The following is a 23,394-nucleotide window of genomic DNA, read 5'->3' on the forward strand; positions in this document are numbered from 1 at the left end:
GGCAATCCTGGAGACAAACAGAAATGCTGCGTTAACTCTCCCGCCACCCCTGTCGACCTTCCTTGGCTGCCTGCAGACTTGCCACGCTTCGTTAGAGGGGCTGAGGCTCGTAGCCCTTTCGGCTAGCTGCAGCCTGAGAGAGAGAGAGAGAGAGAGAGAGAGAGAGAGAGAGAGAACATCTGTCTCCTTTTCACGATTCAATGTTGCTATCAATATTGTTTGTCTTTCTAATGAGTATCTACCATCTTTTTTAACCAATCAAAAACTATCTATTTTTTAAACCAGATGTGGAGTATATTGGCTTGTCTTGGTAATGAGTGTCATATTGTGATATTGGTTCAGCAAGTGAGGTTAATCTGGCTCTAAGGTGAATGCCATCACCTATGCAGCGTGCAGCAAGAAGTGAAAGAATAAGAGGACAAGAAATGATGCCCATCATCTCCACCAATGTGATGTACACGAAGGACGAGACCAAACTCGGCCTCCTCTCCACAGTGAAGCAGCCCATTATATTGATAACCAGAAGGAGTACAACAACCTATCATTATCTTGGCACCTACTTGAGGGTTCACACCAAGGCCGTCCACCGGCACACACCACAATATATCCATTCTAACCAATAAAAAATAATACTTTTTTGAAAAAATCACTTTCTTTTTTCATTTGCAAAAAGGGAACACATCAACTATGGCCTTAGCCCTTTGAGCAAGCCAAAAAAAAACTGCAAAGAGCCAAAGTTTACATTAAATCAATTGTGGTATGTCAGGTACAAAGTTGCATGTTCGAATTCCTGGATGCAACTCTACAATCACAAAAACCATTTTCAAGTAGAAAGGAAAGAAATAATGCAAGTCTGGATATCCCAAACTTGCAAAATTACACAAATTTACCTGCCACCTTTCTAAATCACCGACACGATGTTCAATAATATCTTAAGAATGGTGGTATGATCTGGCATAAAAAAGACCTGCACCTTGGACATTCAGCTGCACAGACTGAATAGCTGTATAGTTGGTGACGATCATGCGGTTCAATTGCGGCCCCACAAACCCCATGTTTATCGCACCTTGCACACGTATTAGTCCTAGTAGCTTTCCTCCACGGCTGAAAACTGTTCCATTACTAGATGTATTAAAGGCAAAGCCACAGGTTGATATTCAAATAACAGCAGAGAAGTGCTAAAAGAAATAGCGTAAAGCTTTGGGATTTATGGCTTGTCCACACTTTCGAGCAAGCTGCCCAATTATGACTCTTCTGCCATACACTCTAAAACCAATGGATAAAGAATTCAAGTAGAGCCCTCAAATTTGAGACTTAAAGACAAGTCCCTTCCTTTTTTGTGAAGTAGAAGCTTCACTTTCAAAGAAAAATGTCAAAATTCAGATGTGGTATGGCAAAATAAAAGAAAATCTTTACTTTTTCCATCTCTGACAGCATATTAAAATCAATGCAATATATGAAATTACTTCTCATGCACATGGCTGTATATTGCGGAAAGGTAAAGTATGATACCTGATTCCTGTCAAATGCAATGAGTTATAAATTGTGAATCCTTCAAAGTCAACAACTGTGAAATGCTTCAAAATTCACAAACAGCAAGAGGAACGTCCACTCTATAAGAGCTATCAAGAGGGTCACAAACAGCAAGAATTTCTATAGAGGATTACAAAAACAGTCGTCAAGTAGTTGAGGGAACGATAATGGTAGTACTTTTGAAGAGGAGGAAACATCTGAAGAGATGGAATTCCTGCTTAGTCTGGGGTACCTTTCTCTGCATCAATTGTCTGTGTCTTCTTTTCAAAGCCCCTGTTACCCCTTATTGAAGATCCGATTTCCCAATCACTAGGGCTTTAGGGTATTTTCTGCTAGGGTCCCTCTATGGTGCTCTGGCCCGCATTTAGGCGCACCTGAGGCCCTAGAACTGCTAGTTCTATTCTAATGTGCACACAACTAATTAAATACTTATTTTCTCGTAAATGAATTAATTATTTACAAAGATTGACATTGTTACACTCACTCACAAGATATAGACCGGAAACCCAAGAAATGACCTCTAACACAATATTCTTCTCTTTCGTGAATAGTCAAATCATTAGCAAGCATCCCCATCAATTTCTCCTTTGGTAATGTTGGATTTGAAGTCAATTTGTTGATCTTCTACCGTCTTATTCTCCTTTCGAATGGCGTTAGTTTTATCCATATGCAATCCGCAAACATCCATGCCAAGCTCCAATAGACTTAGATCAAAACTTTCTTCACTGCGCGTAGAAAAAACACTCAAATATTCATCGTGCATGTCCTACGTGGCTGAAGTAGACACTTCTATCTCTTCCTCTTCTCCACTCTTTGATACTTTGCATGTCTTCATGTCGTAGCAAATTCTTTGATCTTTTGGAAGATCTACAAACATCAATGTAGCATCTATATGAAAACTGCCACTATCTCGTGGCTATCAACAATGGACTCCCCCAAAATGATTGGATAAGCTCCCAACCTTCTTAACCGGCTTCCAAGACTCATGTGTTATGGTTAAGCTTGACCTCCATCTCCACCTTTGTTCTCTACATTATGACCTTGCCTTGGATTAATTAGATAGATTCAACATTGTTCTCGCCGTGGAAAAGGGCAATGAGGAGATATGGCCACTCTCTCTACAATTGTCACAACAACGTGCTCTGTCCAATTTTCTTTTTGTCTTTTTCGAAACTCGTTGTTGAATAGCTTGCATAGCAAAGATCAGCTCTTCACGGTAGTTTGGTGGTGCCTATCTTTCAATGGTTTTGGTGAATAACCTCTACCTACACCTCCTTTCCCTTCACTTCTTGCCAAGGCACTTTCTACCCTCATTAGAAGGGGTTTTCAACTGGCATATTTTTTAGCCTTTTACTGTTTATGGTTTGGCCACCAGCCTTGTAATTGCCTTTGGGCATCTTATGTGACAATTTTTACTTTCCCTTGGAATGGGCACCATTTTGAGCAATTCAAGGGGGGGTCAAGTAATAAATATCGACTATGTTGTCTCCATGAAAGAGAGAGAGAGAGAGAGAGAGAGAGAGAGAGAGAGAGAGGTTACATACGAGTGCACACAACCACACTACCCTTGCTTGCACTGCTCTTTTGCCGCCAAACTTTGTTGCTAAATCAGCTTTATCTGAAGGACATATAATTCTAAAGGAATTATTGGATTTATAAGCGAGGGTTTTTCTCGCTTGAGACATCCGAGTACAGACATTTCTAGTGCGCCATTTAGTGTAAGGATGGGGACATTGTGAACTGGAATATCTGTAGGGCCGCCAAGAACAGATACTCCTGATGCGTCACATTGGATGGGTGACAGAGCATTTAGAAGAAGTATTCGAGCTAATGCGTCATGGAATGGGTGACATAGAGCATCGTAAAGGAGGGTTCGGTGAGAAAGGACCAGGTGATGGGTATTCCCGATGCATCACAAGGTGGATGACGAGAGCATCAGAAAGGGAATATTTCATACTCGAGAAGTATTCCAAACTCAATTAGAATTGTGCACAACAAAAGAGGCAAGCACTTGAATGAAGATGGGTTCAAAGGAAACTTTGAGGAAATGTAGTTTCTTTCTGAGAAAGCGAGTTGCTAAAGCATCTGTAAAGCAGTCTATGTTCGCATTGCATCTATGCATGAGACTCTATCCAGGGACGCCTGGGTTGTGACGTGTGAGAATTGTTTCAGCTTATAAGGTTTTATTGAGTTTTTAGCAGGTTCAAACCTTTTTTTTTTTTAAAGTGCCCGGTCGCCCACTTAATAAGTGGGCAGCCATAAGTAAGAAAAGCAGTAAAAAATCAAACACCCTCTCTTTCTCTCTCTTTTTAGCAGAAGAAAAAGCGATCTCTCTCTCTCTCCCTGTAGCCCTAGGCGCCCCCTCTATGCCCTAATTCTGCAGGGAAGACCCCCTCTATTCCTGTCAGTTGCCAAAAATTATAAAAGCGGTTTCTCTCTCACTCTTGGGGACCAAAAAAGTCAGCATTAAGGGTCAACCCATGCTGCCGCATATTTCAGCCGCCAAAATGATGCCGCCGGTGACTCCCATGGCTGCCCCAAGTGCAACCATAGAAACGGGGGACGGGGGGACGGGGCCCTAAACCGGCGGGACGTGACGGGGGATGCAGGAACGTGGGACGAGACGGGGTTTTGAGACGTAGGGACGTCCCTCACAAGGGACGGGGACAGGACGCGGGTCCCCGGTGACGGGGCAGCATGGGATGCGGGCAAGGGGCGTGACGGACGAGCGGCAAGTTTTGAAATTCACCTCTCAACGGCCAGTTTGGAGGCACTAGTTTGCTATTTAAGGGCACACAAGGGAAGGCCTTGGCAAGCCTACCCTTCTAACTTCTAAGTGCTCCCGAGTCCCATGGGAGGCTGGCCATCATCCATGCCACATGGGCCATCTCTCTCTCTCTCTCTCTCTCTCTCTCTCTCTCTCCGAGCTTGAAGGCTTGAGGCTTGGGCCTTACCTACTACCTAGTAGCCCTTTCTCCTTCTCTCCGAGCTTTCTCTAATATCTATCATCTATGGTATCTCAAGATGGATCCGAAGCTTCTCTAAGCCCTTCTCCCTCTCCTTCCTTCGGCCTAGTGTTTATTAAAGCGCGTCCCCCGTCCCTTGTTTTGCCACGTCCCCGTCCCTGGGACCCGCTGTCAGGAGTTTTTTGGAGCAAGGGATTGCGCATATGTACATACACATGCATGGTGCATCAATTGAAGAATTGTCCATTTTCCAGAGCCAGGTGGTTACGTGGGGCCCACATGTGTACAGGTAGGACAACATGTACATAGTGCATCGATTTTCATCATTACCAATACTAGTGTGTTTTTTCTACAATAATCAGAAGTTGGTAGCGCGTAAAACTTCTCGAGGAAGCTATCCGTGGGCCAACGACATGAGGTAAGCAGGTGCGTCAGATGGCATCGAGTGGCGTCAGGAGGTCGAACGGGGTCAATACTTGCACGTGGAGAAGTATGGACACAACGTGGATGTTTTCTTGTGGTAATTATGCAAAAAGGTCATCATGAGGACCATATTTTGGGCCAACTTCATGTGGTGGCGGGATGCATTATTGAAAAAAGCTGAGTGCCAGGTGTGCGGATGATGCAAAAAGGTGACAACTATGCACTGCGAGGTCAGTTTTTGGCCTGTTTGGGGTCCGTTTGAGGTCAACTAAAAGCCCAAGGGTGCCCAGGTAATAAAGCTAAGTGTGGGAACTGAAAAAACAAAGAGAAGACCAGAAAAAACGTGGAGAAGAGAGGAGGAACAGCCACAGGTGTGTTTTTGGGGTTTTTGGAGCCTGTTTTGGCCGTAAACTGCTCATTCGAGGTCAGATTTGAGCACTTTGACATTGTAGACTGGGGTTTTGGGCTGTTCCCGACGCAATGGCGCTGTCCATTTTGCCAAATTCCTCACTCTTTTTCTGCTGTTTTTGCTGTGTAAGTTTCTCCTATGAGCGAAGCTTCCGCTCCAGTTTCTGATTGTATCTGGCATGTTTTACCCATATTGTGTGAGCTATTTGCCCCATTGGTGTTGGCCCAAGCTCATTTGTATCTAAACATCATAAGTTCTCCTCTTTTGAGCTGAGTTTTTTGGGTGTGTGTGTGTGTGTCTCTCTGTATGGAGTGGGCAAGTGGATAGTCTCTCTCCTCTCACTCCATAGGTGTGTTTCCTGTCTCAGCCAGGTGTGTTGTGTAAGCCGAGTGGTGCCCCATAGTGTGTGTGTGTGTATCTTCCCAAGAGTGTGTGTCGGGTCGTTATAGAGGCGTTCTGTGTGTTTCCATCTCGCTCACATTCTTTTGGCACCCCCACGGAGGATCTTCTTCGAGTACCTTCTGCTTCGAGCTTCAAGCTTCGAGATTCGGGATTACAGGTTACAGGTTGCAGCTTGCAGCTTACAGGTTACAAGTTATAGGTTACAAGGACAGGGACGAGTACAGGTGATTCACACAGGTACAGGTAGCTGGAGTACAGTGATATACTAGCAGTGGTGTCACTTGTAGTTGTTGTGGGTATGCATCACTTGGCGCATGTTTGAGCGCATTCTCTGTTGGATTGTACGTTACTTCTGGAAACTGCCATGGTACGCCTTTGTGGAGCCATAGATTGTTTTATTTGGCAGTCCCAGCCATTTCTGAGACTTGGTCTGGAAGATAGTCATTTCTAAGACTTGACTATACGCGATTTGCATTAGCCTTCGTGTGAGGGTCGATAGCGTGAGGTTTTTATTGAGCTGGGGGATTCTCAAGTGTGGAGATCCTTTCGGTGATACAGGTAGCTGGAGCACCCTTTTCGTGACCTCGCCATAGGCTATGTACTAGTGAGTCCTATTTGATGCTCGGGTTCTATTGTTGACAGTTTATGCATACATATACAGTCTATATTTTGGGTTCCTACTGCTCTATTTCTAGGGAAACTCTGCCAAAATTTTTTCAAGTTATGATGGCTGGTTTTTTGGTCTTTTGAGCCATTTATGTTGTTATGCTGCTGAAATTTTGGCAAAATCAGAGGTTAAGTCAGGTGTGCCTTCTTGGGAGCTTCATGGTTGGCTTTAATGGATGATCAAAATGGCCCTCAATTCACTCCATTTCATTTAACTCAAAGAATCCAGATAAATGTTCATGTGTCCAGGAAGATTTTTTTCCAGCAGCGCATACTCTTTATGTTCGGGCCAAGAAGATTACGAGAGATCTTGGAATGTCCTTTGCTTGTTGTAATTCCGATGATCAACTATGAAAACTCATTTGATGTGCATGTGTTTGTCCTTATCTAAAGTTGAGCTCCATTGAAGTTTCTGGGGATTGGGTAGTCAAAAGTTTTGGGTTCTTGCACGTGTGTTCAAAGGGGTTCTCAAAGCATTGTAACTTGGGTAGCCATGGCTTTCTCTTATCCGGAGTTTCATGGAAGAAGTGATGAAGATGTGGAAGATTTTTTGGAAAAGATGGAGGTTGCCTGCATTAGCAACCAGATTCATGACCCTGCGCAGATGTTACGTCTTTTCCAAATTTGTTTAAAGAGTGATGCACGAGTCTGGTCCAAAACATTTCAAGAGGAGTTGCGTGCAGCGGATCCACCTGTAAGATTGAGTTGGGACAATCTAAGGCATGGGTTGGAAGTGGAGTTTGTGAAGATAGAAGATCCTGACAAAGTGTGGCAAGAAGTACAAGGTTTGGTGCAAAAGGAAGGTGAGCCAGTAGATACGTACATACGTAAGTTCTCATTGGCATGGGAGCGGATGTACAAGGCCTTAGCACCACAGGTACCCCAGCCTGACATGATGAAGAAGGACAGGTTCTTGGCTGGTCTTTGGGAGAATATACGTTGGAGAGTGGAGCTAAAGAAGCCTAGGACATATGAAGATGCACTAGAGGTAGCAAGGAACAAAGAGTGGAGGTTGAGGAAAATGAGCCAGTTAGGGGTGGAGTCTTTGCCCATGAGGTCTGAATTTCAGCCTATAGAGTCTTTACAAGGTCGCATGTCAGGGGTTCATCATGAACCAGTGGTTCCTGTTACTACTCAGGTTATGCCAGCAGTGGTCACTACATCGATGCAAGATGATGGGCTAAGGCAAGACATGAGGCAAGTGGTCGATTTAATGAAGAATCTCAGCCTAAACATGCTAGGTCAAGTGGGAAATAATCGAGGTCGAGGGAGGTTTGCAAATCAATCAAGAGGTGAAGAAAGGCCTAGGAATGGTGTTGGACAAAGCAATGGTAGGTTTTGGAGGCAGACGCCCACATGTTATAATTGTGGAGAGTTGGGCCACATCAGCCCACAATGTGATAAGCCACCAAGGATGGGGGGAGATATGTATCCATTGCCAAGACAGGTGCTAACTAGGTCAAATGATTATGGCATCGAAATTAAGGGAGACGAAGGAACCAGTGGACTGACCCAGGAGAAAAAGGGAAAGACAAAAGTGCTAAGTGTAGTCACCTTGGAGAAGGCATCAAAGCTAGAGGATACATTAGTGATGCCTATTGGGAAGAGGACCTCAGAGGAAAAGGAAGGAAGAAGTGTCCCAGGTCCTAGTAAGAAGAAAGGAAAGAGCCATTAAGACGAGGATGTCAAGGCCAAGAGGAAAAGAAGACCTCGTCGAAAGTTTCATGTTTCAGATTTTTCACTAGGGGATGGGCAATTAAGCTATGACTTGAAGGAGGATCTGACGAGCACGAAGGCAGATGTTACTTTTGGGCAGCTTATAGAGATGGTGACTAAGCTAAAGCGACAGTGAAAGAGGATGGTTAACCCAATGGAGAAAGAGCCAGAGAGAGGTTCAGTAAAGGTGTTGGCAATGGATGAGCTACCAGATATTTGTCCAATAGTAGATGTGTGGCATAAAGGAAAAATTTGGGACAAGGTTATGTGGATGGCGGAGCCCAAATATGTGTCATAACACACTCATGCGTTGAGAAGATGGGTCTCACAGTGGCTGGGGTGTCAGGTTTTCGGATCAGATTGGCAAACCATCAGAAAGTAAAATGTTTGGGTGTTGTAAAGAGCTTAGAAGTGGAAGCATATGATGCAAAGACAGTGGTTGATTTTCATGTGATGCCAGCAGGGTTGGGAGCATATCCTATTATACTGGACAGACCATGGTTGCGTGCAGTGGGAGCTGTTCAAGATTGGCGACATGGTACGATTAGCCTCTATGGAAAGACAGATACCAAGAAGCTATACAATATGGACACAAGGAAACGATTAGAGGAGCTTTATGAAGATGAGGATGAGTCTAGTGATGAAGACTCTTCCACGGTGACAGATGAGTACAGTGATAGCACTACCAGCAGTGATGAGGATACTGATGTTGCATTTCTTTTGATGGATAAAGAAATCCAGGAGTCTAGTTTAGTTGCATTTGCGAATGAAGTTGAAGATGAAAGTGAAGGACCTTATTAAGTGATTGAAGGGCTGATGCAAACCAAGGTTGAATTGTCAAAGAAGCAGGAATTGATGACACAAATGATCAGTGGAGACCTCTCAGCTATGGAGAAGGATATATATTTGCACATGCTGGCTAGTTTTCCTGATTTGTTCATTACTTCATATGAAGAGATCAGAGGGTTCAAGGGCGAAGAGATGCATATAGAGCTGAAAGAAGGTGCTAAGCCAGTGCGGCAAAGGCTAAGAAGGATGGGTCAAGAGCAAATGGAAGCCTTGCGAGAAGAGGTGGACAAGTTATTGAAGACAGGGTTCATAGTCCCTGTGGAGACCACAGAATGGGTGAGTCCAGTTGTAGTCAGTCCAAAGAAGGATGGGAAGTGGAGGATTTGTGTAGATTTTAAGCCCTTAAATGCAGCCACTAAGAAGAACCCATATCCTCTTCCATTCATCGATCAGATCTTGGATTCAGTGGTTGGTTATGAGAGGTACAGTGTGTGTGATGGTTTTTCACGCTATTTTCAATTGAAGATTGCTCTTAAAGACCGCACAAAGACAACTTTTATTACGCCATGGGACTGCTATTGCTACACAGTTTTGCCATTTGGGTTGTCAAATGGACCATCTTTCTATCAAGAGAGAGCAAATTGGGTATTGGAACCATTCATTGGTAGTTGTGTTAAAGTTTTCATGGATGACTTCAGTGTCTACAGCAGTAGGGTTGAACATCATGAGAAGCTGCAGATGGTATTGGCTCGATATAATGAATGTGGAGGACAACTAAATCCAAAGAAATGTCATCTAACACAGCCAAGGGTGAAGTTATTGGGCCATATGGTGTCAGAAAATGGCATTGAGGCTGATCCAGATAAGGTTAAGTCTATTATTCTTCTTCCATCACCTACGAGTACGAAGCAATTGGCAACTTTTATACACAAAGTGAAGTACATGGCACGGTTTATTCCATTGTCTTCACAGCTTCTTTATCCATTACAGCAAGTGGCAAAGCATGATCCATTGCAATGGGATGACAAGTGTGAAGAAGTGTTTCAAGAGGTGAAAGAGGTATTAGGGGGGTTGTCAGACATGCAGGCTCCTGATTGGGAGAAAGTGTTTTATGTAAATCCATCAGTAGGGGATGATGCCATTGGAGCCATGCTATTGCAAAAGGGGAAGGGCAGTCATTATATGAGGCCAATGTATTGTGCAAGCCGAGTGAAGTTAGTAGCGGAGAGAAAGTTCTCGGAAGTAGAGCTAGTGATGGCCAGTGTAATATTTGCTTGTCGACAATTTCGTCATTACTTGCTACCACGACCTTTTGTTTTCTTGACGAGTTATGCCTTTTTGCCACAGTTAATTAATGATACTAACATGTCAAATGTGGTGAAGAAATGGGTAATTGAGCTGCAAGAGTTTGAGTTCTATTTTCTAGTGGAAGATAGTACAAGGGCTACCCTAGCTGATTTGTTGACCTATAAGGAGAATCCCCTTATTGTTAAGGAAGAGGTGGTGAGAAAGGTAGTTGAAGAAGTGCCACAGATAAACAATGCACATGTGTTGTTCTTTGATGGTTCATACAGAAAGAGCCATGATGCAGCTTCAGGGGGTATAGCACTTTATGATCCAAAGGGGAAGCTAGTATGCAAGAGAGGGTTCAAATTGGATGCTCATAGTAACAATGAGGCTGAATATGCTACTCTAGAAGCCGGATTACACATTTGTTTGAAGCATGGGGTTCGAAGGTTGAGCATAAAAGGTGATGCCTTGTTAGTGGTGAAGCAAGTGCTGGGTGTGTGGAAGAGCAAGAACACCTCATTGAAGGAAATGTGCTTCAGAATTAAAGGCCTGTTAAAAAAGTTCGAAGCATGGAGCATCAGACACATTGAACGTGCTCTAAATGGAGAGACACATGACGCAGCTCAAGGCATGATTGGGGAGCTATTTGTGTTGAAGACCACTTTACTTCTTTATCATGGCCGAGAAAGTTTGGCTCAAGAAGAGGAGTTTTTGCTAACAGGAATCATTCCAAAGGAGATTCAGAAGTCTAAGAAGTATGGCTTTGTGCGTAGAGCATACAGGTACAAATTGATTGGTGATGTCTTATACATGAAAGGGGTTGATCTCGTGTTGAGACGTATACCTTGGCGGGAGGAGCTTTACAGAGTGTTGGAAGAGAATCATGAAGGCGCATGTGGTGGCCATTTTGCTCTAAAGACCACCTTGCATAAGATTTTGCAAGAGGGGTATGTATGGCCTAGTTTGCACAAGGATGTTCACCATTGGTGTAGGTCTTGCAATAGGTGTCAAGCATTTGGGAAGAGAGTGTTGAAGCCAGAGCTACGAAAAACCATTATGGCGTTTGATGTGTTTGAAAAGTGGGGGATTGATGCAATAGGCCCGTTACCTATCACAAGCAGGGGCAAAAGCTATATCTTAAAGCAGTGGACTATCTCTCTAGATGGGCAGAGGCTATAGCAGTAAAACAGATCACTGCAAAGGATGTGGCAAAATTTGTGTATGATGAAATATGTTGCAAGTTTGGGGTGCCATTAGATCTACTTTCAGATAAGGGGCCAGGCTTTAGAGCTAAACTACTAGATTTTTTATGTGCAAAGATGAAGACTAGGCACCAGCATACCACTCCTTATTACTCACAGTGTAATGGCTTAAATGAAAGATTCAATGGTGAGTTGGTACAGATTCTTTCGAAAGTGACAAAGCACCAAGGAAAGAATTGGGATTTGGAATTGCCTAGTGCATTATGGGCTTACCGTACTTCGGTGAAGACATGTACAGGGTTTACTCCATTTCATTTGGTGTATGGAAAGGAAGCACTATTACCTATGGAGGTAGAGTTACCTGCGGTCAAGATGTTAGAGAAGTTGCTTGGGCCGCCTAGTGATGCATTCAAAGAGAGGCTCTTGCAGTTACAAGAGGTTCAGTTGGATAGGATGAGCGCATTGGAGCATTATGGGCAGATGCAGGATAAGGCTTTGGCAGGCTTTGGCAAAGATAAATGAAAAGGTCAAAAGTAAGGGTATCAAGAAACATCACATGGTTTTGCGCTACAACAGTAAGTTCGACAACACCTTCCAAAAGAAGTTTCAAATTAAGTGGGAAGGCCCTTTCAAGGTAGTGGAGTGTTTTCCAAATGGTACATATCAGTTGGCTAACTTGGATGGATTTCTACATAAGTCAAGGGTAAATGGATTGCGTCTTAAATTGTATCATGCCAGGTTGATGATGGTCGAGCAAGATGAGCTGTATGTGGATCAAGGAGTGTTGGTGAAGGATGCGGAGACTTGTGACGCTGCGAGTCTCATATCGCTTTTTGCTGCTGCTGATCATGAATGATCTAGCAACCTAGGGGATGGGCAAATTATGTCAGGAGTTTTTTGGAGCAAGGGATTGCGCATATGTACATACACATGCATGGTGCATCAAATGAAGAATTGCCCATTTTCCAGAGCCAGGTGGTTACGTGGGGCCCATATGTGTACAGGTAGGACAACATGTACATAGTGCATCGATTTTCATCGTTACCAGTACTAGTGTGTTTTTTCTACAATAATGAGGAGTTGGTAGCGCGTAAAACTTCTCGAGGAAGCTATCCGCGGGCCGACGACATGAGGTAAGCAGGTGCGTCAAATGGCATCGAGTGGCGTCAAGAGGTCGAACGGGGTCAATACTTGCACGTGGAGAAGTATGGACACAACGTGGATGTTTTCTTGTGGTAATTATGCAGAAAGATCATCATGAGGACCATCTTTTGGGGCCACTTCACGTGGTGGCGGGATGCATTATTGAAAAAAGTTGAGTGCTAGGTGTGCGGATGATGCAAAAAGGTGACAATTATGAACTCCGAGGTCAGTTTTTGGCCTGTTCGGGGTCCGTTTAGGTCAACTAAAAGCCCAAGGGTGCCCAGGTAATAAAGCTAAGTGTGGGAACTGAAAAAACAAAGAGAAGACCAGAAAAAACGTGGAGAAGAGAGGAGGAACAGCCACAGGTGTGTTTTTGGGGTTTTTGGAGCCTGTTTTGGCCGTAAACTGCTCATTCGAGGTCAGATTTGAGCACTTTGACATTGTAGACTGGGGTTTTGGGCCGTTCCGGACGCAATGGCGTTGTCCATTTTGCCAAATTCCTCACTCTTTTTCTGCTGTTTTTGCTGTGTAAGTTTCTCCGATGAGCAAAGCTTCCGCTCCAGTTTCTGATTGTATCTGGCATGTTTTACCCATATTGTGTGAGCTATTTGCCCCATTGGTGTTGGCCCAAGCTCATTTGTATCTAAACATCATAAGTTCTCCTCTTTTGAGCTGAGTTTTTTGGGTGTGTGTGTGTGTGTCTCTCTCTGTGTGGAGTGGGCAAGTGGATAGTCTCTCTCCTCTCACTCCATAGGTGTGTTCCCTGTCTCGGCCAGGTGTGTTGTGTAAGCCAAGTGGTGCCCCATAGTGTGTGTGTGTATCTTCCCAAGAGTGTGTGTCGGGTCGTTATAGAGGCGTTCTGTGTGTTTCCATCCCGCTCACACCGCCACGTCCCCGAGACCTGTCCCTATCCCCATGTGACTATGAGTGCAACAAATGTCGCCAAGACTAAGTAGGCGAGTTCCATCCCGAAGAAGTGCCTACAGAGACTGCTTTCCAAGAACCGAGTTGCGTTCCGAGTTTCGAGTCTTCATAGGTAATGTTTTTGTTCATGTTTAGACGGTTTGACCTATGAGTGTTTGTTTGCAAGCGCACTTCCTCTACAGGAGAAAAGCGCTATGAGTAAATAGAGCCAGATCAGCCCAAGGGTTTTGCACCCTGAGTTTGGGAGAAGATCCACGGGTAGACTCTTGTGAGATTCTCAAGGAAGGACTTCACATCTAGGAAAGCTGAGTTGATGCTAAGATCTCTGCGGGAAGAAGACTCTCGGAATAGAGTCAGAAAAGACTTATAGGGATACCATGCCCTGAGTCTGGAAGGTGAATTCCAAAGGCAAGAACCTTGGTTCTTGAAGATTCTGAGTAAAAAAGCAGAGGTTCCTAGGGTTTTTCCTTGAGAACAAGAAGCAGAGGCTTTCAAGTACCATCGAGATTCATCTAGAACGAGTTTGGTAATGCGTTCGGTTCAAGCGCTTGTATAAAGACTTCTCCCCAATAATAAAGATACTCTTACAAGGGAGGACCAACCATCTTTTGTCCTCGGTACTGTGTCGATCTTCTCACTTTCTCTTTTTCTCTCTATATCAATTGGCTTCAATATTAAGTGATAAATTCTATTTATTAGAGCATAGTTGATATTGTTATGCACTCCCGTTTGTGACAAATTTACCGTCCACGACCCCTAATGTCATCGAGGTTGCGTGCTGCCGCAGTGCGCACTAGGTGTGGTCAAGGGCTCTAGTATGACAGCTGAGAGCAACCTTATCTTCCCCCTTATTTCTTCCTTTCCTCCTCGAGTCTTCTCGTCACGCCTTAATGTTTTGTTGCTACCTTTTGTTCTTGGTTTGTCTACAAGGTGTTTTGGCTTCTTCGCTGTCTTGTTTTTGTCTAAGTAATTGTTGCTTGTTTGTGGTTTCTTTTTTTTTTATGCGTTGCTTGTGCACCATCTCTACCTCAAACCTTCCAACACAAAAAAACGAGGGGATAAAACATGAAGAGCAAGCAGCCAAACAAGAAGGCATGCAAGCAATCACTCACCCACACTATCACACAGGAAGGCAAGCAGACAACACATCACACACAAGCACAAGCCAACCACACCACACAGGTGAATGGGTCTTCTAAGTTCTACCCCTTCTTGTCCTGCTTGGTTGAAGAGTTTTATGCAAGATTGGTGGTTCCTCTCTCAACTCTTCATCTTGTCGAGTTGTTTGAAGATTTAATTGCACTGAGCTTCTCCTCTTTCCAAGTCTACATCAGTTTGTCTTGCAATGTCTTCATGCAAGTTTTGCTATCATTCTCTCTCGTGCAATGGCTTTCCATGGTTTTAGCTCTTACTGGAGAGTGGTATGTTGTGGAGATGAAGTCTGTTGTTGGAGTGGGCCTTCTTAGAGCTTTGGAATCTGATATTGGAGATCCTTTGGTAAAGTTTTCAGCTTTCTAATTAAAACCCTTGGGTTATTGTGGATAAATTCAGCAAGCAGGCTCATTTTGTACCAGTGAAGAAGATAGTGAAGGTCGATCATTTGGCAAAGCTCTTTGTCTCGCACATTTTTTGATTGCATGAGACGCCTAAGTCTATTATGTCGGATAGAGACCCTCAATTTACCATATTTTTGTGGAGAGCAATGTGTGAGAATGTGCACACTATGCTCAAATTCTCTTTTTCATTTCATCGATGGGCAGACAAAATTTTCCAACATGGTTATTTTAGACTTGTTGAAGTGCTACACCTCCAAAAATAAGTATCAATGGGAGAAGTATTTACCATTGGTGGAGTTTGATTATAACGATATTGTTCACACTTCAAGGAGGAAGACACCATTTCAGATTGTCGAGGGTGGCAAAAAGATTTCACCTATTTTATGCACAGAGGACAAGATTTTTGCAACAGATCATCTTGTACAGGACATACTCATGGCGGCCCGGACCCTTGTGTTTATTTGCAGGAGGAGTATTGAGTGCTTGAAAGGTGTTTGTCTTTACTCATGGCTCAGAACCTTGTGGTTATTTACGGGAGAGTATTGTTGTTACTCATGGTCCGGACCTTGATGGTTATTTACGGGGGGAGTCTTAAGAAGTCTATGAGTAGTGGTTACTCTCAACACCTCCAAATTACGATGCAGGTTGCGGTTTGGGGAGCGTTTGATTGTAAAGGCCTCTATATCTACCTTTTTAGGTTAGTTGCGGGAGGAGTGATGAGGGAGTCGTTGAACAGCTCATGGCCCGGACCAAGATGGTTATTTGTGGAGGGGTGTTCATCGGCAGCTATAAGTTACTTTGTCTTGTAACACGCATATGTGAGCATTTGTGTTGCATTGTGATGTGCCAACCGCTGAATATTCCTAATTGGGTGAGATTGCTTGGATATGCAATTTTAGTGCATCAAGACACCCGTTTACAGATCATTGGATCAATGCGGTTTGGGTGTGATGGCTAATTTTGCTACGCCAGAATATCAAGAGCTTTGAGCTGGAATGAGAATATACTCCTTGTTGGATGAGATTTTTTGGAAAGTCAACGACCTAGGATATCAAGAGCTCCAATTTGGAATGAGAAAACTGATTGTCCCTCGGAATGACCCTCGAAAATTTTTCAGCTAACTTGAGTTGTTTGGAAGATATACTGTAATCACGGATGATTACTCTTCTTTCAAGAAGGGGGTTGTCACAAACAACTAACGTGTCAAACCAATGAAGAAAAGAGCCAACCTGCAAATCTCGGCCAGGGGGCCTAAACCCTAAGAAGAAGCAACTTATAGAGCCTCGCCAAGTTGGGCAAATTGTATAAGAAGTTTTTACCAACTTACGGGACCCCATCCGATGGGATCTAAGTGACCCAAAGACTAATAAAATAAAGCAAGACCCAATCACACACACAAAGAAGACTTGCGTAGCAGCTCATGACGTGGCAAGACAATACGGACACCCACGAATCACGCTGCCAGCTACTGACGTGGCAAGTGTACAAAATTTTGCATTTCAGTTGATGATATGGCAGTTGTACGGATTTTCGTGAAACGCACTGGCAAATTTGGATGTCAGATTTTGAGACCATATGCTTTTAGAACTTGAAGCTTTTCATGTAACTGCTTTTGAGAGGCCAAGGGCCTTAAAATATGTGGCCTGGGTTCTTACTCCGGCAATCTACCCAATGGGAGAAGCAAAGCAAAGCTGCAGGGATTGTACCTTGTTGAAGCGATATAAAGAAATACCGAAAGGGGTGCCAATGCTCTCTCGGGTGGAACCCCGCCACTCCCCATCTTGTGTGTCGTGCATCTCTTTCAACTCATTTGTTTTGAAGTGTCTAAAACCTGTTCAGTCTGTTCTTTTCCGTTGGCACGTGGTTCCCATCCCGTTACACCTATCAAGCCAGGGGACCGGAGCTAGCAGAACAACTAGAGGTAGAAGAAACTGAGGAGATTCTTCTACCTGATCAGGCCCTGGTGCACAAGAAAAGAAAAGAGAAGGGTAAGGTAGTCCACAGGTATTTGGTCAATTTCAGGCATTATTCAATCTTGATGCAAAGTGGACAAAGATGGGGAGGAGCCAAGACCTTGTAGGTACTCCTCAAAGAAGGCTTTGCCTTTCGGCTTTTGGTTCAACTGTCCTTATTCCAAAATGCACGTTGAATCAACGGGTTGAATCTGGTGCAATGTGTGTTGCACAAGAAGGATCTATTTCCTTTTTTAAAGATTGTTCAGAAGAGAATAGAGTCAACCAATTTCACTCCAGATTTTGGGATACTAGGAGGCTGACAATACTTTGGTGAGTGACTTTATGATTTATACATAAAAAGTTGACTAAAAGTTTTGGGATTGTGGTTAGGAATTCCTTCATAACTGAATGATTGAATTACTCTTGCAAAAATGTATTTGGTGGAGTACGAGAGGTGAAAAGTGTTGGAGTAAAGCCCCATGTGGCCGATAAGGCCAGGTGCCTGCCCACTATACTTATTCATTATGTACATAATAGAATAAGGGGACTCACATGTAGTGAGTGAGTTTTAGCCCCTGCAAACACAAGGTCTCCTCTTCTCTTCTCCATTGCTGCACACACTCACACGCTCCCGCTCTTGCACTTCAATTGGTATCAGAGCTCAAGGATTGGGAGCACCATTGGAGCTTAACAAGGAAGCAGGCAGAGAAGCAGCAAAAATTGTAGCACGTTTTTGCAGATCTGTTTTGGCCTACCAAAACGTCTTTATTCAAGCCGATTCCCGCAATTCCTAATCGGTTTTTTGTCCTCTTCAACTTTGCAGAAGAAAGTTTTCTCAAAATCTTCACCAATTTTGAGATACGTCACTCAGACTACCTGCACGTCTAGGGTACGTAGGTGCTAATTTTTACAGATCTGTTTCGACCTGTAAAAACAGCACATTTCAGGTCCATTCCCGCGATTCCCAACCGTTTTCGCGTGGTCTACAACTTTGCAGAAGGAAGTTTCTGCAAATTCTAAACAGTTTGGAAGATATGGGCTGACAGGCTGCAGGATATTCGGAAAGTTGAAGATTATGTATGCCTATTGTGGTGATTTGCTACTTTCGGAGAGCTCGAATTCAGCTTTTGTCATTCTCTTGTGTTGCGCATTGATGTTTTTCTCTCAGTGAAGAGAGTGTGGGTTGATATTTTCAACACATTTACGCGCATACCTTGAGAACACTTTGTGGATGTATGCATTCTTGTGGACTCTCAGGATTCGAGAGTGGCTTCATCACAGGTTATGTGCATTGACTTATGCAATTGAGCAGATTTCGAAAAGTGTGGTGCACAGATTTGCAGAGAGTTTTGCAAGCATTTCTGGCATGATTGTGAGCTGAATTTTCAGCTGATTCGGATGCTCATTTGCTACACATTTGGTACATGCTTGATGCACATTTATATTGCCATGTGGTTGCACATGATGTGCGCTTTTTGGCGGATGGTATTCTTCACCTTGCAATGGCATATGTGGGCTGATTTTCAGTTGTTTTGAGTATCAATTTGTGCCATATTTTTGGTTGGTTTGCATCTAAGTTTATGCTAGTATATGCCTCGCTTGTAAAGTGCGGTTGATGCACTTTGTGTTTCGGATTACAGGATCGTTTTCCAAACTCAAGGAGTTGAGACTTTGGGGCAGCTCATGTATGCTTGAGTGCGGATTTTACGCATGATTTTCTCATGGTTTTGAGCATGTTTATGGCATGTATGGTTATTATGGTTCGATAGCCAAATAATGCCGAAACTCTGCCGGATTTTTCTTGCGAGTTTATTTGTTTATGCGCATGGTTTGCAATCGTGTTTTGATTGCATTTGGCACTCAGGGGTTGCTTTGCCATAGTGTTTTGGCATCACATTGTGAGAGTGTTTGCTCATCGGATTATGTCATTTGACATACATGTGGTAATCTCTTCAGGAGGGAGATTGTTGATGCTAGTTGTTGATGCTAGTTTCATCGATTATCACATAGTGCTCTTTGATTAGAGCGGGTATTTTGGCATCATTTGAGGACTTTTGCTCATTTTGTTTCGTTACATTGTTCGCCATATTTGTTGACACTTCTCTTAGACAGCTTATGTTGTATTTTGAGAGTACTTGGTGTATGAGTTAGCCAGGATTTAGCTATTGTTAGTTGATCGATTTGTGCTTGGTCCTGTCACAGGTTATCGCCATGAACTTGGCATGTACGTCATTGTCAGGGTTTGTGTTTTTCCATACAAAGTTTGATGGTTCAAACTTTGAGCATTGAAAAGCAGGTATGCATGATGCATTGACTCAGTTGGGCCAAGTGTTGCCACTACAGGGCATGGATGCTAGGCTAGAGTCTATGACTGACGATGAGTAGGAGAACTTGGATGAGCTTGCACATTCGACGATCATGTTACACCTTGGTGAGTTTGTCTATCGCATTGGTTTGGATGCATGTACAGCTATAGAGTTATGGCAAAAATTGTGCAATGCTTTTGGCACAAATGAGTCTAGAGAGATGCCTACAGTCAAAGGACGATCTTGCAAAAATAGAGATGTTGTGTGTTGGCATTGTGGTCATACAGGGCATGTACATAGGCGTTTTCGACGGATGAGACAGCACAGGAGACAACACAAGAGGGATGCTATCACTTTGGATGATGTGGGAGCATATGTAGCGTATGTGGCTACGTATGACGGAGATGTCGCCTTTGCTTCCATGTTTCCTCTTGACTTTCTTATGTCGGTTTTTGACGACACATTACCTTCACATTGGATACTAGATGTGAGTGCTAGGTTTCACGTCACGCCGAGTCGTGAGTGGTTTAGCACATATGCTAGTGGTATGCTTGGACATGTGTGTCTAGCTGATGGTTCAATGCATGACATAGTTGGTGCAGGAGATGTCAGACTATTGTTGCCGAGTGGTGCATCATACGTGTTGCGAGATGTACGCGATGTGCCAAATTTGACGCAGAGCTTGATCTCTGTGAGTCAGTTACGAGACTGCGGATGCCAGGTAGTGTTGGACGAGCACAATTTCAGATTGCATTGTGGACAGCTAGTCATAGCTAGAGGTGCTAGTGTTGGCATGATTCATGAGACGCAAGTACATCATGTACGAGACGACACAGCCTTCGTGAGTACGCAACCATGCAGAGAGACGAGGCATGTCTCCTTTGTGGATAGGTTGCATGATGCTCCAGTTTGTGAGCATGTTGAGCCAGTTGTGCAGACAATTGTGCAGCAGGGCATGTCATTTGTGGATACGATGACGGATATGGATGACTTGAGTGTTGAGGATTTAGCCGTGATTCAATCATTCATGGATATGCTTAGGCCAAAGGCTGATGCGTGTGAGTTAGAGCTAGGCATTGCTCTTACCACACAGGGTTCAAGACAGACAGATGCTCTTGGTGCGTATGTGACATGCGCTGGACACGAGGATGGATTCCAAGGATCAAAGTTCGAGTGTCAGAGTGATTTCCATGAGTGGACTTTTGAGCCACATTTGAAGAAGATGGTCAGATTGGCAGACATTGCTAGGATTGCATCAGAATTTGGGACTCTCATGTACGAGATACTGATCTCGAGACCCGAGATTGCATTTGCAATAGGTGCATTTGCAGTGGGAGCAGCTAGTCGTGCAGTGACTGACATTGGCCTTGAGCATAGGGATCCTTTGCAACGTATGGTGAGATACCTGCAGGATGTGTGCAGCTTTGGTGAGGAGTATGGTGTCGATCGCTCTATACTTTCTCTACGATTAGAGCTGGATGCACACATATTCAGTGAGCCAGTGGGCGTTGGCTGAGGTCATACTTGTGATGGCCTTGTACAGGTTTTGTACGGTTTTCTTTTCTCTCTCACGGCCACATTGGCCTTTACGTGGGAGGTTGTTGGGGTAAAGCCCCATGTGGCCGGTAAGGCCAGGTGCCCGCCCACTTTACTTATTCATTATGTACATAATAGAATAAGGGGGCTCACATGTAGTGAGTGAGTTTTAGCCCCTGCAAACACAAGGTCTCCTCTTCTCCTCTCTTCTCCATTGTTGCACCCACTCTCACACGCTCCCGCTCGTGCACTTCAAAAAGTCTACAACATTTTTGTCTCTACCCACACGGAGGGGTGATACGGATGATTGATATGATAAATTTGGTTAGTGCATCTAGACATCCGCTAGAAATCAGTGCGATCTTGATGTGATGACTAAATGATTCATTAAATTCACAGTTATGTATGAGGCAAGTTCTAGTGTTAAAGTTGTCAATTTTGTTCATGTATCATGCAGCCTGTTTATAATATAAGCAAGGCAATAGGAGAGATGGAGAGGTCATTGCATGAAGTGGAGTTGCTTGTGTGGGCTCTTGTTTATGCTACAAAAAGGATCAAATGCTATTAAACTTGTCGTCCTTTTGTGGTGCTTTCCTCTTGTGTGTTGAGTCCTCAAATTATTGAGATATCCTCGAGATAACCTAAAAGTTAAAAATGGATCTTGGAGATTCAAAAGATTCATATAACCTTCATCAAAGACATCAGTGTTCGTGCTCATATGACTAATATGCTTACATACAAAGAGGTGGCAGCAAAGACAAAGCATGTCAACGAAGTGGAGAGACAAGTGGTTCCGAGTCCAAGCATGCATGAGGAGTAGCAAAATTGGAGCTGCAAGGAGGTCTAGACCACTATCGAAGACAATCCACTTGCTGAAGGTGGTTCCTACAATCCAAAGCTAGGGAGGTTAACTTCAAGAAGACAGTGGAAAAAACTCCGGGGCCCGCCAAAAGAGATCCATCAACAAAACCCATGGTAGAGAGAGCAAAGCTCCAACCCAAGCGCACCCAACCACACAACAAAAACACGGAAAACAAAGACCAAAAGCAACAAAAACAAGGAAAAGCAAAACCAGAGAAATCAAACGAAAAAGAAAGCCATACGTACAAGACAAGCTTCACCCACCACCCCCCATCCCAAACACACACACCCCCAAAAGCAAGCCTTGAGAGTACAGACCCAAAATAGTGCATACATAATCTACAATGCACTCACCCACACAACAGGCACACACCCACCACTCACACTCCCCAAAGCAAGGAAGACATGTGTAGAGAAAACACAATAGAAACAAAAACAAAACAAACAAGAAATATTAGAGAACAAAAACCAAATCAGAACGAAAGAACATGCCAACCAACAACACCAAACACTGACCAGGAGAAAGTCATGCACAAGCAACGACACCAAAGCTGACAGCCCACTACAGGTGAGGTTCTACTAAAGCCATGTCCAGACTCCAAACACACAATCACCTGGCAGAGTGTACGGCAGGCAAGCTCAACCACCTCAGAAAGTTGACCAAACAAAGGCCATAACCAGGCAGCACAAAATGCTATAAGCAAAACCAAACGCATCATGTGAAGCACCACCAAAGTCAAACAAGCAAGCCCATGATGGCAAGGATAACGAGAAGGAAGCCGAAGACGACCAAGAACCACTAGATGCAAGCAAAACGTGAGCTACCTACACTGAAGTACGCGGAAGGAGCAACAACCAGGGCAGAGGTGGTAAGCAAGCACGGGCATGGGCGCAATCCACAGGAAACCCACAAGGCCGATGTTGTGGATGCAGATCTTGGTTAGGGAGACAAACCGTCGGAGAGGGGCCTTTTTGTGAGGTCCATCACAAGGATGTCACCACCAAGACCTACAAATGGAACAGGGTGGCCAAAAAGGGGAGGAGGATAAAGAGGATGAAATTGACAAAATCAACCAGCAGCCCTAGCTTAAAATACACAAACGCCAGAGGTGACTGTAGCATACAGGCATCCTGAGGAGAAACTTGGTCACATTAAAACTCCATATGTACAAGAATGTGGCAACCACCTGCATACAAGGAGAGCAATTTGCGTCAAACGAGCGCATAGACACAAAGCTTCCTCAATTACTCAATAACCAGTAGTTGAAGGTTTGATTGGTACTAGGTAGTCGACTTCAGTCTGACTCCCACCTAACAGAAGCATGTTCTCAAATACATTTTGCATCCAGCTCAAAAACCGAGGAATCACAAAATATCCTTTGCAAATCACTTTGAAAAGATGCACATTTGCTCAAAAGCACACATACCACGTATATATCAATCTCATCATGACATTGTAATTTAAGTATATCTATCAGGCAACAGCACCATAGGTACCAAGAGGAGATTACCTTGTATTCCATCCTGATTGGCTGTGTAAACACGACCTGTTGTGTCTACTTTGATGCCATCTGGTACCCCAATACTTGGGAAGTTGCCATCTAGCACTGCAACCGATGCAAACACTCTTCGATTGGAGAGATTAGACCCTTCAACATCAAACACGGTAATGGAATGAGGTTTTGTAAGATCCACAGTCCCATCCCTACACAAAGCC

At 43.9% G+C, this 23,394-nt stretch overlaps 1 protein-coding gene across 5 annotated transcripts in view; it reads right to left on the reverse strand.

The window, feature by feature from the left end:
• Positions 1-718: 718 nt before the first annotated feature.
• Positions 719-23,394, reverse strand: part of LOC147425212 (uncharacterized) — a 52,977-nt gene continuing 30,301 nt past the window's right edge. For all 5 annotated transcript variants that reach the window (XM_086499847.1, XM_086499849.1, XM_086499848.1 and 2 more), the window contains 2 exons: positions 23,189-23,382; positions 719-1,111 (listed from right to left, as the gene is read on the reverse strand). In XM_086499847.1, the coding sequence (XP_086355973.1) occupies positions 933-1,111; positions 23,189-23,382 (373 nt within the window). In that variant the 3' untranslated portion in view covers positions 719-932. The remainder of the gene's footprint in view (positions 1,112-23,188; positions 23,383-23,394) is intronic.

The sequence above is a fragment of the Adiantum capillus-veneris genome, chromosome 25, assembly GCF_014529385.1.
Source record: "Adiantum capillus-veneris isolate H3 chromosome 25, ASM1452938v2, whole genome shotgun sequence".
NCBI lineage: Eukaryota > Viridiplantae > Streptophyta > Polypodiopsida > Polypodiales > Pteridaceae > Adiantum > Adiantum capillus-veneris.